We start from the raw sequence: 16,288 nt of genomic DNA, 5'->3' as shown, positions 1-16,288 counted from the left end.
CCGTCACCATGTGATTCGCAAATACACCGCAGTCTCAGTGACCATCAGTAGGAGGGCGGTTTGGCGCGATTGGGGTGGTGCTGTTGTGGTTTCTGTGTTGTCCTGCAACTCCTCCTCCTCCTCCTTCTCCTTCTCCTCACTCACTGCTGCTGTGCTGTACAGCGGGGATGGCGGAGGCACTCACTGAACAGCTAACGTTAGACTCATTCGGCCGCAATTTTCAGGTTTGAATCTTTTTTTATATATATATAAATAATATATATGTATATAAATGGTGTTTTACATGAGGTCAAGTATATCTCCAGCACGCTGGTGTAATCTGTGTCATGTGATAAAGTGGCTTCATCGATTGGGTCGCTCGGTTCGCGCCAGGTCGCAAAAACAAACGTTTGTAACGTTACTTAATTCTGTAAGCGCGACTTGTATGTATTAAAACTATGAGTTTCAGTTACTCAAAAAGAACATTTCTTCGGTTAACTTAGCACTGTCACAATTCCGCTGACATTGCTACACTATTTCGGTTCTCTGACACTTGTTGCTTGTTTTCGACACTCATTTTAAGTTCATGTTCTTCTTCTCTTAAAGGGATAGTTCACTCAAAAAACGAATTCTGTCGTTTATTCACCCTCATGTTCACACAAACTTGACTCTTCGTGGAACATAAAGATAACCTCAGACTCCTCACTTTCATTGCATCTCTTTTCCAAACAATTAAAGTGAATGGTGATCAATGTTATCATTGTTATCATTCTACCTACTATTATGCAATAACAGAAGAAAGTCATAAGGGATTGCTAGAATTTGTGAATGAACGGTCAGTCAGCATTGAGTAGCTACTGTTGCTTTAAATATGCTATTTTCCAGCCTCTGCTACTCTAATCAATATTCCCGCCTATTACCCAATCAACGTTATTTAATATAATTTCGTATATGCCATATCATTTAAAACTCCTTTATTCTCATTATTTCTCTGTATTTAAGTAATACAATTAATATATCGTGTTAAGTTTGCTGGATTTCCCACTCAGAAGCCAGACGTCACGACACTAATATCTTTGGCATGATTTCACTCAACCTACTTCGAAGAAACACGTACCGTATGTGGCACTCAGGTGACGCTGCAGAGCAGACGTCACGAGTTCTCCCTGCGGCGCGAGCGCTGTCACGGCTCCGTCTCGCGCGGCTTCTGGAATGATCGTGTCTGTCTGTGTTTTCTTTCAGCTCTCGGACCTTCAGGCTCGCCACTGCTCCCGTCAGGTACTGGCAAGACTTGCCTTAAAACGGGCTTTTTGACTTGTTTGTGAGTCTCAAACTGTAAAGCAGAGCTTGCACATGTATTTCGTTGTGGAAATGGGGAGATGTTTAGAAACGCATTAGTCATGCGAGGCTTGTTCAGATTGAGAAATCTGATAAGAGCACACTGCAAGTTTTAGAGCTTGGGTTCACTTCCTCTTTCTATGATATAAGTTCATGTTTACAGGACATCAAAGTGAACTTAAAGTCACCATGAAATATATATTTTTTGGAATATTGCAGTATTTATTATGATTTATCCCTTCACATCATGAAAAAAAAGCATGTGTCCTCATAATCCTTAATCAAAATAACTTCCCACTTCCTCTTGCAATGACAGCAAACCACTATCAAATGATTCAATCAATTCTCAAAATAAAGCCCTGCCCTAAATTATTTCCTGTTTGAGAAGCCGGTTTACTCGGATATACGTCACAATAGAGAAGAAAGTACTTCTGTTTCATGCCGACTTTAAAATATGATGATAATTTAGTCATGCACATTAAATATTCGTGGAGGAGCATATACAGCAAAAAAGAAGATAGTCGCGTTCATGTTTGTCAATGACAAACTCTGGCTCTTGTTCACTCCAACTAAACTAAACTAACGCAAAAAAAATATTTGAAAATAGAAATTTTTACTATAACAGCTGGGAAATAACCATTGCAAACAACATAATATAATTAAAAACAGTACATTTTATGTTGACAAAATATGCATATTATGCACGCAAAAATGTAAGTAGTTTGAGAGTGTAGTAGAGAGACTGACTCAATTACGTCAATCATAGTGCTTCATTGGATTGGATAGGTGCTAAAGAGTTATTTTTTGGCATGATTTGCTTGTTGTCATTCTCTGATTGGTGGAGATTTATTTGCAGGATTCCACTGATAAACTATCAAATAATGCAGGCTAATGACTTCAACAAATGCATTTACCATTGATTAGCCGCCGCGTAGCTCACAGAAGATCGCTATAGAGAAAATGAATGGGAGTTTTACTTCCGGACTTTCTGTTGAGGTCGACTAACAGCAGGTGGAGATTATGCTTCGGCACTCTGCTGCTGTTCCTGCAGTTCCCGGATGTGAAATGTTGTATTTTCTGTCGGATTTGAACCACTGAATTTGTGGAAGTGAATTTGTAAAGCAAAATAAATGGACCGAAAATTGCCTGTTGAAGATTTATAGGTTGTATTTTTTTGAACAGAATGAATATTTTGCAAGTGAAATCTGAAAGGTGAATATTAATTATTGAATTTTTAATAATGAAAAAGTGTGTGAAATGCACTTTATATGTCTCTAGAAGCACTGGAACATTGATGTTGTGTACTATCACTTTGTTTTAAGTGTAAATCTTTCTTTCTTTCTTTCTTTCTTTCTTTCTCTCAGATAACCAGTAGCACTCTGGCATCTGGCCAAGTGGAGAACCGTGGCCCGCTTCCTCATGCCCCCAACAGTGCCTCCCAAACCCCCGCAGGTACAGCTGCTTAGGGCTAAACATTTAAAAACATATCCTTCGAATCTTGAAATTTGACAGAGTAACAGAGTACCCAAGATCTGTCATATAACATCTGCGGTTTTGTGTTTTTTACTTCAGGATTAGGAATGGAGAGCAGTCAGCCAATCAACATCACGGACGCGGCTACACGCCGGAAGAAGAAACGCAGAACCCGGGCCGCGGACAGTTTCACAGGCAAATTTAGTGGTATTATACCATCATTACAATACAAGGACATTACAAAAAAAAAAACATATTACTCCTCATATTGTGTTCCTGGTCTTTATTTGGTTTCCTCTCAGCATTATTCAATGTTCGTGAATTGTTATCATGCACCATCATAACTTCAGGATGTTTGATTGCATTTCCTGACTACGTTTCCTGATTGGGTAAGGTATGAGTCAACTCAGAAGTGTGTGTGTGTGTTGTAGATCTGTACAGGCTGACGGATGAGCTGCTGGGTCAGGGCGCTTATGCTAAAGTCCAGGGCTGTGTGTGTTTACAGAATGGCAACGAGTATGCTGTGAAGGTGAGAGGGTTTTTTAGATAAATATTGCATTAGTTCGTTGTCAAACAAACATAATAAACCTTGTGTGGTTATGTTTCTTAGATAATCGAGAAGAAAGCTGGTCACAGTCGCAGCCGAGTTTTCAGAGAGGTGGAGACGCTTTACCAGTGTCAAGGAAATAAGTAAGATCATATTCCAGTATCCGCTTGTTAATTCTTGACGTATCGAATTCTGTTTCCGTGTCCAATTCTCCACTAGTAGTGGGAAGTTTGGATCATTTTACTGACTCGGATCTTTGAATCTCGTTCATCAAAATGAACGAATCTTTTTTCGGGTCATTTAGTTTATTTCAGCAGAATGTATTTAAAGTTTTACATGTTAATAGCCAAATTCCTCAAACACATCAAATGTTGATCGCATTTAGAATGAGAAAAAAATTGCAATGCAAGGAAAAGGCCAAATTATGAGAAACAGAAACAATTCATTCATTTATGTGGGTCTTCAGCCTATGCAGTCTGTTATTTACCTCTCCTCCCGATCTGAGTCTTTCGTTTATCCCGGGACATCTTCATAAACTGAGCTGTGCAGACTGTAGTACCGGATACAGAATTGATTAGTTCACGTTTCGAGTCTATCGACTTCGGGTTCGAGTCGAGACTCGAGAGGTGAACTAATCATTTGTCTTTCCGGTACTGACTGCATAGCCTCTATGGGACTGACAGGAAGAACGAAAGACTCGGACCCGAACCCGAAGACTCGAGAGACAAGCTAATCATTTCTGTGTCCAGTACAGAACCTATAGGATGTTGCGCATGCGCGGTCAACACAAAATTAACGAAACACTCTCTGAGACAACTCTGTAGTCATGAAATGAACGAATCGTTCATGACCGACCCATCACTATTCTCCACTCCGTTTCAAGTGAGATCACACTCAACATCCATTTATGAGCACTATTTATATATAAATCACAAATTTAAGCTACGTGAGGCTGTGAGGGATAGACTTGCCGATGTAAAAAGCTGTATAAAGCTGCTAGATTAGTTACAATTTTCCACAGCTCATGCTGTGTTGAGTTTTTTTGTCTACTGAAATCTCTTGGAAAGATATTTTTGCAGTGTTTCGTCAGCAGAACAATCCAAAAACACATTAAATAATAGTACAACCCACTCAAGAGATGTATGTCTAACCCTCACAGCCGCGCTTTCATTCCCGTTAAAAATCAAAGATGACGCTGCTGTGAATAAGATCTGTGGAGATAAAGGTTAGGATCATGAGTTTTCCCGTAGTATTACAGCATGCCTTGAGTGTATATTAGCACGGTTTGGTGTTTGCTTTTGGAATATGAAGCGTTTTTTTTGTTTTTTTTTAACCCAGAAACAGTGGTGTCAGACTTAACAAGTGGATAGTCATTATACTTTAATAAAAAGAAAATACTGTACTTTATATTAAAATTACTGTATAAATACTTGATTGTAGTTAGTAGTATACATAATTACACAACTGCATCCATTGTGTGTTCTTTACAGGAACATTCTGGAGCTCATTCAGTTTTTTGAAGAGGACAGCTGTTTTTATCTGGTGTTTGAGAAGTTACGTGGAGGTACAGTTATATTGTAGTGAAATACAAATGCAGTCTCAATTTCAGTTAGTTTTTATTTCTGATTATTTTTCTCTTTTTCCTCTCAGGTTCCATTTTAACACACATCCAGAGACGAAAATACTTTGATGAGAGAGAGGCTAGTCATGTTGTCCGGGACATAGTACATGCACTGGACTTTCTGCACAACAAAGGTAAATAATAGGGGCTTTCGCACCGGATAGTTCTAGAAACTAACCACCTGGGTGGTTCTCCGAGAACTAACGGTTCCCATAGGAACGTTTTCCTGTTGCATTCGCACCGCCAGTAGGAACTCTGAAGTGACGTAAACCGCGCTCGTTGTGACTTATTTTGACGGCGTGGCGGACCTTTACTTTGACGCCGCTCAGAATCAGAACGCCAGAGCCTGAGCAAACAAACCGTGCTCACATTCTCCATGTTCATTATAGTTTACGATCTGTCTAACAGTCTTGTCTAATACGTTATTAGTTAGAACTGTTATAAATAGAAAGTAGACAGTATATGAAAAGTTATTAGTGTGTACTGTGTGGTTGATGTCCAGTGTTGCTAGCTGAGCAGAAATACATAATCATGTTTGGTTTTTGGTCCCCTCAAAGTTGCGTTGGATTTTCTCCCCCTCGTAAAGGCTAAGTGGCCCATCGATCACTGTTTTCCATGTTCGTATAGTTCGTTTCTGGAGTAAATATATAGTCTATAATATCTGTGTGTTTACATATAGCTGTTTTAAAAATGGCGGGTGCTGGTGTTTCGCATGCGTTTGGCCAATCCGCGTACACTAACGTCACGGATAGTTCCTATAGTGCTGGTTTAGACCCTACTCTGAAGTAGGAGCTAAATTGGTTCCTCCAAAAGAGTTCCTAGAACTAAAATCATTCCTAGTTCCTGCGGTGCGAACACGCCGACATCCGGGTACTTTAGCCAATAGTTCTAGGAACTAATGTAGATTTTCTCTGCGGCCCACTGACCATGACCCGTGCGAATCGGTTTACTTCAGACTTGTTTCTGTTTTTCCACAGGAATCGCTCACCGGGACCTTAAGCCTGAAAATATCCTGTGTGAATATACTGATAAGGTAATGCATCCATTTTGTCTTCTAAACCCCGGGTAAACCGAATCCTGGGTTATCTTGCTTCACGTTTCTCACTGCTCGAAATTTTCCCAGGGTTTACAATTAAATCTGGTTATTTATAAGATGACTCTTCACACTATACATTTCTAAACCCTGGGTTAACATCCTTTTATTTTTTATTTGCGGTGTCAGTGTCATTGATTGGACGAACGCCGCACTCGCCCTGTTTAAATAAAGGCTCTGGTATTGCGCATCTTCATTTATATATTGCAGACTGTACTATCAAGTTTTTCAGACTATAACAATGAAACGGTCTCTTATTCACTCCATTTAACGTGTTTTCCATCACCATTTGACATGTTTCCCCTCAAACTCTGAAACTGTTTATACAACACGTGTTACTGTGACTGTCCAAAGCATGTGAATATGAGGCATGTGATGGGTGTCTGACGTTAAGCATCTAGTTGTAATATTCTATCCCTGCATCGTTTCGCACATCGCCATGCAGTGCCAAATTTGTGTGAGCGATGATGTGTGAAAGGAAAAAGCAGTGCTAACCCCGCTTCTAAATTAGACGTTTGAAACGTTCCTTTACCTGGGGTTATAGGCAGGGTTTAGATCGACGATGACCCGAGGTTAGGTGCTGTATGACAAGCCCTCTTGTGTAGTCTGCAGGGCTATAAGGGTTAGGGTTTGGAGAATTCTGAGAGATGTGGTGCAAATTCAACAGTAAAATTAAAGTCAGGCCTCTCAATGGTAAAACTCGAATGTATTTGTCTGCAATCGCGATCCAGGGTCTCTCTTACAAGCGAAACATAACTCAGAAAGCCACAATTTTTTTATTTTTTTCATTTAATTTTCATTTATCATAGAACAAAGACTTTCAAAGATGATTAGATAAATGAACAGATTATTCATAAGGCTTTCTGACTCGTATTCATCCAAATTGTTCTTCCTCATCATCCCATAATATGGTTACCTTACATGCGTAAATAATGTTTAATTGGAAACATTTTATCTGACTCCCTAGACTCTCCCCAGGCCTACCGACCTTGACTACAGAAAGAAGCAATATAACCAAGTTCTCACAGCATTTGCAGATTAAACTTGAAACATAAGAGAGAAAAGGAACAATGTGTCTTCTACCAAGAGTATGATGGAAAGAGGGGGCCTGTGCTCAGTAGTTATCTACGGCCTTGCATTTGAGTGTCTCAGATAAACTGTTCTACTGAGGTCATGCAGATTTTGACTGATAAGCAGAGACCTGCCTGAAACCTTCAGTTCGTCCTCTTACATTCTTAATAAGCACTTAACATTCTCTAGAAACATTAACTTTGTCCTCCTCCCCTAATCTATCTGTTAAAAGCATCATATATTGAGCAGCAATAAAAGTAGTCTGTTTTCAGTACATACATTAAAAGTATTGATTTACATGTACATATATGCATATTATGTCAAAAACTGTATGATTCATGATTAAAAAGTTATGTAAGGAAATATTTGTACCTCATGCAAAATTAACCAAATTAATCATGTATAAGCTGTAGCATTTACTGAATACACAGGGAAATCTGCAAGAACTAAAAAATGAAAGAAGTCTCTTACGTTCACCAAGTCTGCATTTATTTGATCAAAAATACAGTGTAAACAGTAATATTTGTGGAACAGTATTACAATTTAAATGAACTCTTAACTATTTAATCTAAATGAACTCCAACCTATTTGAATATATATTTGTAATTTATTACTGTGATCAAAGCTGAATTTTCAGCATCATTACTCCAGTCTTCAGTGTCACATGATCCTTCAGAAATCATTCTAATATACTGATTTGGTGCTCAAGAAACATTTATTATCAGTATCAATGTTGAAAACAGTGTTTGCTGCTTAAGATTTTTGTGGATTTTTTTCAGGTTTTTTTTTTTTTTTTTTTTTTTTGATGAATGGGAAAACTTTTGTAACATTATAAATGTCTTTATTGTCAATTTAATGCATTTTTTCAATTTTACATTTTAATGCATCCCTAGCTGCTAAATAAAAGTATTATTTTATTTTTTTAAATCACTCACCCCCAAACTTTTGATCGGTAGATAATCAAAATGTATGTTTAAAATCTAGCCAGTCTTAACTGTAACGAGTTTGTTGCTTTCATTCAGGTTTCTCCTGTGAAGATTTGTGATTTTGACCTTGGCAGTGGAGTAAAGCTGAACAGTGCCTGTACCCCAATAACCACCCCTGAGCTCACCACACCAGTAAACACAACCTCAGATTTGTTCTCAATGCTTTTCGCATGCTAGAACTGTTATAGTAGTGTTCCCGTGTTGAGTAGCACTGTTTGAGAGGTGCGTTCTCTGCTTTAGTGTGGCTCAGCAGAGTACATGGCTCCCGAGGTGGTCGAGGTCTTTACGGATGAGGCTTCTTTCTATGATAAGCGCTGTGACCTCTGGAGCCTTGGGGTCATTCTCTACATCCTGCTTAGCGGGAGCCCCCCCTTCACCGGCCACTGCGGCACCAACTGCGGCTGGGAACGAGGAGAGATGTGTCGTGCCTGCCAGGTAAGGCACACGCTAATCCAAATATATGTACAGTATTCACTTTATCCATGTAGAGACCTTTAAAGTGTTGTTCTCTCCCGTTCAGAACAACCTTTTTGAGAGGATTCAGGAGGGGAAATATGAATTTGGGGATGGAGTCTGGGCTCAGATCTCAGCCGGTGCCAAAGATCTGATCTCGCGGCTGCTTGTGCGAGATGCCACTCTTCGGCTGAGTGCCGCCCAGGTCCTGAAGCATCCCTGGGTGCAGGGGGTGAGTCTTCTGCTCTCTTTAGTTTCCTTGAAGCCTTTTTGATTTTGAACTATATGAGCAATATGGAATTTCTGATAATGAACAAGTGTGGTAGACAATAATTTTACTTTTGTGCATTGTAACCTTTTGAATAAAATAAAATGTTTTACAAATACTTTTATTCTGAAAGGCCACATTAAATTGATCAAAAGTGACAGTAAAGACTTACATTGTAACCAAAAAAAATCTATTTAAAATAAAGGCTTTTGATCTTTTGAACTTTCATAAAATAATTAATTGCGTTTTCACAAAAATATTAAGTTGCACAACTGTTTGATTGTCAACATTGATTGTAATAAGAAACTGTCAACATTGATGATATTAAGAAATGTTTATGTCTTGTGCACCAAATCAGCATATTAGAATGATTTCTGAACGATCATGCGACACTGGAGTAATGATGCAAAAATTCAGCTTTCCCATAACACGAATACATTTCATATATATATATATATATATATATACACAGTAGTGTGCAAAAGTCTTGGGCATGTTAAAGACTGGATTTAGTCTGTCTCAGTTTTTTCTGTTTCTTCATGTAATCACAGACGGACTCGATGATGGTGAGATCAGATCATCCTGGCTGTTGTCAGATTCCTTATGCATACACAAATATCTGTAATATATACAGATATATACAGGCCACTGTAATTTGCTCTGGCCCCCTTCCTGTTCGCAGGAGTGATGAGATAGTTAGTAGATTGTGTTCACTGAATCGCTGGCTGTCTGAGTGGTGTCCGTGTAATAATATAGAATTCATAGACAATTGGAAAAGTTTTTGGGGCAAACCTGACCTGTTGAAAAGAGATGGTATTCACCCCTCCTGGGATGGTGCTGCTCTTCTATCTAGTAATATGGCTCATAGTCTTAGAGCTCAAACATGACAAATTGGGCACCAGGTCAGGAAGCAGACAGACTGGCTAAACCAACCGTCTGCTAGCGGCCTCGCGTCACCCAGGTCAGATAAATCCCATCACATAGAGCCTCTTTCACCTAGCTATCATCATATAGAGACTGTGTCTGTTCCCCGATTTTGGAAATCCAAAAAATGTTTAAACCTATCTAAGGTTAAAAATTTAATTGATGTTCAACAAATAAAAAACAGCTATAATACAGATGAGCAAATGATAAAGCTTGGGTTGCTGAATATTCGATCGCTTACTTCAAAAGCACTCATTGTTAATGATATGATTTCAGATAATAACCTAGATGTGCTGTGTTTGACAGAAACCTGGCTAAAACCAAGCGATTACATTACTTTAAATGAGTCCACCCCGCAAGATTACTGTTATAAACATGAACCCCGTCTGAAACGCAAAGGGGGTGGTGTTGCTGTAATTTATAGTAATATTTTCAAAACCACTAAGAAATCAAGTTTCGAATATAATTCTTTTGAAGTGTTAGTGCTTAATGTAAAAATATATAGTAAAAATGATAAATCACGTTTGAGATGTGTGCTGGCTACTGTATACAGGCCACCAGGGCACCATACAGACTTTATCAAAGAATTTGCGGACTTTCTATCAGAGTTAGTATTGGCTGCAGATAAAGTACTAATTGTTGGTGATTTTAATATACACATCGATAATGAAAAAGATGCATTGGGTTTGGCATTTAAAGACATTGTAAACTCAATTGGAGTTAGACAACACGTGTCAGGACCTACTCATCGTCGTAATCATACTCTAGATCTAATATTATCACACGGAATAGATGTTGATGCCGTTGAAATTCTGCAGCAGAGCGATGACATCTCAGATCATTATCTAGTCTCGTGTAAATTACATTTAGCCAAGGCTGCAAAGCCGACTCCGTGTTACAAATATGTTAGACCTATCACTTCTGCTACTAAAGATTGCTTTATTAATAATCTTCCTGACCAGTTTCATCATCTCAGCATCTCAGATAGCTTAGAAAAACTTGATATTGCAACAGAAACTTTTAACTCTCTCTTTTCCAGCACTTTAGACACAGTTGCTCCTTTGCGCTTAAAGAAGATTAAAGAAAATAATCCAACGCTGTGGTACAACGAGCACACTCGGGCCCTTAAGAGAGCAGCCAGAAAAATGGAGCGCAACTGGAAGAAAACAAAATTAGAGGTATTTCGCATTTCATGGAAAGAGAGCTCGATTGCTTACAGAGAGGCTTTAAAAGCTGCTAGATCTGCTTATTTTTCAAACCTATTAGAAGAAAATAAACATAATCCTAGGTATTTATTTGAAACAGTGGCTAAACTAACGAAAAAGAAAGCTTCAAACACAGAAGTTTCCAAGCAGCACAGCAGTAATGACTTTATGAACTTCTTCACTTATAAGATTGATAATATCAGGGACAAAATTATAACTATGCAACCGTCTACTACAGTATCGCATCAGGCAGTGCATTGTAGTCTCCCTGAGGAAAAATTTGATTCATTCATTGCTATAGGAGAGGAAGAATTTACTAAACTCGTTAAATCATCTAAATCTACAACATGTATGTTAGACCCTATACCGACTAAGCTACTGAAAGAGATGCTTCCAGAGGTCATAGATCCTCTTCTTAATATCATTAATTCCTCTTTGTCTCTAGGATACGTACCAAAAAACTTTAAGCTGGCTTTGATTAAACCGCTTGTTAAAAAAATGCAACTTGATCCTTCAGAATTAGTCAATTACAGGCCGATCTCGAATCTACCCTTTCTGTCAAAGATACTAGAAAAGGCAGTATCTTCACAACTATGTTCCTTTCTAGAAAGAAATGATATCTGCGAGGATTTTCAGTCCGGATTTAGACCATACCATAGTACTGAGACTGCTCTCGTTAGACTAACAAATGATTTGCTCTTATCATCCGATCGTGGTTGTGTCTCTCTATTAGTGTTACTCGATCTTAGTGCTGCGTTTGACACCATTGACCACAACATTCTTTTAAATAGACTAGAAAACTATGTTGGCATTAGTGGAATTGCACTAGCATGGTTTAAATCATACTTATCTGACCGTTATCAGTTTGTAGCAGTAAATGAAGAGATGTCTTATCAATCACAAGTTCAGTATGGCGTACCACAGGGCTCAGTACTAGGACCGCTGCTGTTCACTCTGTACATGCTACCCTTAGGAGATATCATTAGGAAACATGGCATTAGCTTTCACTGTTATGCCGACGATACTCAGCTCTATATTTCTTCAAAACCTAACGAAACTTACCAATTCACTAAATTAACAGAATGCATAGCTGATATAAAAAACTGGATGACTCGTAATTTCCTACTTCTAAATTCTGAAAAAACAGAGATTCTAATTATTGGACAAAAAACTTCCTCACGTAATAACCTAGAATACTGTCTAACACTTGATGGCTGCTCTGTTAAGTCTTCGTCGTCGGTTAGGAACCTGGGTGTGCTCTTTGATACCAATCTTTCATTTGAAAGTCACGTGTCTAGTATCTGTAAAACCGCATTTTTCCATCTTAAAAATATATCTAAATTACGCCATATGCTCTCATTGACAAATGCGGAACAATTAGTCCATGCGTTCATGACCTCAAGGCTAGATTATTGTAATGCTCTACTGGGTGGTTGCCCTGCACGCTTAATAAACAAACTACAGCTGGTTCAAAACGCAGCAGCTCGAGTTCTTACCAGAACCAGGAAGTATGACCATATTAGCCCGGTTCTGTCAAAACTGCACTGGCTCCCTATTAAACATCGCATCAATTTTAAAATATTGCTGATTACTTACAAAGCACTAAATGGTTTAGCTCCGCAGTACTTGAGCGAGCTCTTAACGCATTATACTCCTTCACGTCTATTGCGATCTCAAAATTCCGGCCAGTTGATAATACCTAGAATATCTAAATCGACTGCTGGCGGTAGATCCTTTTCCTATTTAGCACCAAAACTCTGGAACAGTCTTCCTACCATTGTCCGGGAAGCAGACACACTCTGTCAGTTCAAATCTAGATTAAAGACACATCTCTTTGACATAGCGTTCACATAATACATTATAGACTTCTATAATTCAATATTAGGCTGCATAGATTAGGTCAGCTGGAACCGGGAACACTTCCCATAAATCCTGATGTACTTGTTACATCATGAGAAGAATGGCATCTACGCTAATTTTAGTGTCTTTGTTTATCCCAAGGTTTTCCCGCAGCCTGCCGGATCCAGGCCGTTTCCAGATCTGATGAAGGACCTTCGCCTGGACCCGATGTCAACGCAGTGCTGAAGGGCCAACTAGTCTCTCCCTATGGAGGATCCCTTTCCCACTCTACAGATAACGCGTCGTCGGGAAAACTCAATTTGCGTATCTACCCCGAATTGATAAAATAAAATAAAATTCTGAATCAAAACTATAAGGAAACACCAGTAATTTGTTTAGGTTTGGTTTGTAGGGAATTCCAAACCTGCACACATATATTCAAACGCACATAACTATAGAACCCGTTCTTAATGCGCATCTGAACGCCATCAGCGTTTCTCACAGGTTCGCTAAAGTCTGTGTAGAGAGAATGGTGTCGTCTTGGCGGCCCTAATTTAAAAACAAATGATTGTTGCGACGGAAGCGAATCAATCAAAACTAACTTTAGCTGGAAAATAACTTTATTAAAGAACCGCTATAAAGCCAAAACAATCTTACGTTATATTATACATTTATCTCTGTGAAGCTGCTTTGAGACAATCTACATTGTTAAAAGCGCTATATAAATGAAAATGACTTGACAAATATCACTGGATTATTACAATTAATGGCAAAAACAATGTTTGCCTAACATGCCTAAGACTTTCGCACAGTACTATATATATATATCTCAAAATATATAAAAATAGAAATTGTTAGTTAATATTTCACAATATTACTGTTTTTACTGTATTTTTGATCAAATAAATGGGAGTTTTGGTGGGCAAAAGAGACTTCTTTCAAAACATAATTCTTACCAACCACAAACTTTTGAACTGTAGTGTATATTATACAAACAAAATGTAACTTTATATAGTTATATTATGTATTTTATTTTACAGAATGCACCTGAAAGAGTTCTTTCAACTCCTCGTGTTCTACAAAGGTATTTGATTTGATTCAGTATGAAGTATATTTTTCAGTTTCTGGAATGTTTCTAACCGTCGCTCTGGTTGGACCCACAGGAACTGCAGCACTAAAGACCTGACACAGTTCGCAGCCGAAGCCATCGCATTCAATCGGCAACTGTCCCAGCAGGAGGAAGAGCAGGAGGACTCCTGTGTCGTCGTCTGCTCCATGAGGCTCTCTCCTCCCTCCAACTCCAGATTAGCCCGTCGCCGAGCACAGTCTCAAGCACTACGCACCAACACCTGATGCCTTCCCACTCCACAGGTGCTCCAGCGTTACAACCCTTCATACACGTACATTCTCTGGCAAACGGAATGGTTCTTGAACAAACCGTAACGCAAACACACGTGTGTATGCACCACAAGCTCAGTGCTACCAACCTGTAGCACCGGAACAGACTAACCTTAAGTATACAAACCAAAAACATGCAGATGTTTCGAATTCATTTACAGCTCGGGTTGATTGTCTTTCTGTGTAATGTGAGTTTTGGGTGTTTTAGGCATCAGAATTTATTTTTATTTTTATATTTATTACCAAATATTTATGGCTGGTGGTGTTTTACAGTCAGATATAAAAAAGGGTGATCAGCTCTAAGGGAATTAACAGATCATTTAATTTTAATGTAACAACATCAGTGACGCTTTTTAATCTACATTAGCATTAATTTTAACATTTTTTTTTAAAACACTTAAGTTACTGTAAAGCACTGGACCTCTTGCTTTGTCACTTTTTACCATTATTTTATACCACTATTTGTTTTTGGTTTGTTTTTTGTGTTCACAAACGTCTAGTGTTTATAGTTATTGTTGAGTGAATAATGTTTTGGTTTATTTGAGCTATGTAAAGCCATGCTGCCTGACAGTAACATATCTTAGAAATACATTATGAAGTGTATCATTATGTATGGAAACACCATCGAGAGGTATGCTGCTTTAATGAGGGTGCTCATGAGGTATTATAGACGTTTGACCAGTTACTTTCAGCTCAAACAGTTAGTAAATACTGCTCAGTATTTTTGTCTTTTCAGATGATTATATTTTTTCATTTAATGTATATTTTTGCATGGTTCTTGCTTAGTGTCTTTTAGAGTGTTAAACATTATTTTGTTGAAAATGTGAAGTGTTTTTCTATGCATCAGGGCAGTGAGCCCATTCTGCAGCCGACTCCGTTATTAGGTGGAGTAAGTTTTATATTTTTAGTTTGCATTCAGTGGAAATTGTGCCATTTTTGGGGGCAGAGCTCCTAATTAGCAAAATAACTAAATGACCTCGCAGTTGTCTTTTGTATTATCAAATTATAAAACATGCACAGTTATTTTTCCTGTTATTTGTTGCTCAAAATGCTACTTGAGGTTAGATGAAATGGTAAGAATTTAGTGGTTATCCATGTATGTAGATTTGAGTGTGTGTTGGGAAACATTTACAGGGATGACACTAGAGGGCGCTACCTCATATTAATGGTTCTCAGTACTCTGTGCTTGTATGATACTGTAATGCAGTATCTTTAAGTCTAAATTTCAGATGTCTATGGAATGGCCATTTAAACCCTAAGCACTCTGGAACAGATCTGAGGTGTTCATTTGGTTTTCCAATTTTGAGAAATAAAGCAGTTTGCACTGAAACCTGGCTAATACTCGAGTCTTTAAGATGTCATACAGCAAGTTTACTGTACACTGTAACGATCACTTAACTGCTTTTATGTGGGGTGCTAAACATTGTGGGTAGCAATAGAAATAGTTTCTTTTGAATTTGATTATGATTACACTGATAAAATCTGGCAATCATGAAGATTTAAGGTTAAAATCTTTTTTTTTTTTTGTAAAGGAAAGTGTATACGTTAGATCCTGTAACTGTTCATTTCTTTTACCATACCTAATCACTTCTTGCCATCACTAGTTCATTTTACAAATTATTATAAAAGATGATTGTTGTCCATCACCATTAGCGAAACAAAATGCTGTTTAAAATGGTTATGCCCCCAGTTTCACAGACAAGGCTCGAGCCTAGTCCAGACTAAAATGCATGTTTGAGCTGTTTTACCTGAAAGTACTAACATATCTTAAAATAGACATCTCAAGACAAATAATGTCTTTTTTCTAAGGCACGTTTATAAAAGCTACTTAAATATAATAATCCTGGCTTAATATAAGCCCTGTATGTGAAACTGGGCCTTAGATAGATATAGTCACACTGCTCTCAATTAAATTACTTTTAAAAATCACCATCCAGAAATCACGAGTCGTGGAAAAATTCGTTGTCAACTTTGCAAACATTTGGTTCTTTTTAAAGTATAAAAGTATGATGATGGATTTTAAGTGTGTACTTCTATGGAATAAGTTTGTTCATTTTTATATTTTAATAACAGGGCCAGAGAACATTATGGTC

At 38.1% G+C, this 16,288-nt stretch overlaps 1 protein-coding gene across 2 annotated transcripts; it reads left to right on the top strand.

Annotated features, from left to right (window-relative positions):
• Positions 1-28: 28 nt before the first annotated feature.
• mknk1 (MAPK interacting serine/threonine kinase 1) lies at positions 29-15,529 on the top strand. 2 transcript variants are annotated; one of them, XM_084394517.1, is made up of 14 exons: positions 29-224; positions 1,222-1,257; positions 2,682-2,769; positions 2,890-2,997; positions 3,222-3,319; positions 3,401-3,480; positions 4,828-4,901; positions 4,988-5,092; positions 5,936-5,991; positions 8,145-8,240; positions 8,349-8,543; positions 8,629-8,793; positions 13,838-13,881; positions 13,961-15,529. In XM_084394517.1, the coding sequence occupies exons 1-14, from the start codon at positions 168-170 to the stop codon at positions 14,148-14,150; spliced, it is 1,392 nt and encodes a 463-aa protein (XP_084250643.1). In that variant the 5' UTR covers positions 29-167; the 3' UTR covers positions 14,151-15,529. The 2 variants fall into 2 exon arrangements, with proteins under 2 accessions (XP_084250643.1, XP_084250644.1); XM_084394518.1 differs by lacking the exon at positions 1,222-1,257 and having other exon boundaries at positions 31-224.
• Positions 15,530-16,288: the final 759 nt, after the last annotated feature.

The sequence above is a fragment of the Rutilus rutilus genome, assembly GCF_951802725.1.
Source record: "Rutilus rutilus genome assembly, chromosome: 22".
Classification (NCBI taxonomy): domain Eukaryota; kingdom Metazoa; phylum Chordata; class Actinopteri; order Cypriniformes; family Leuciscidae; genus Rutilus; species Rutilus rutilus.
The sequence above is the reverse complement of the archived record's forward strand: the minus strand, read 5'-3'. Positions and strand labels throughout refer to the sequence as shown.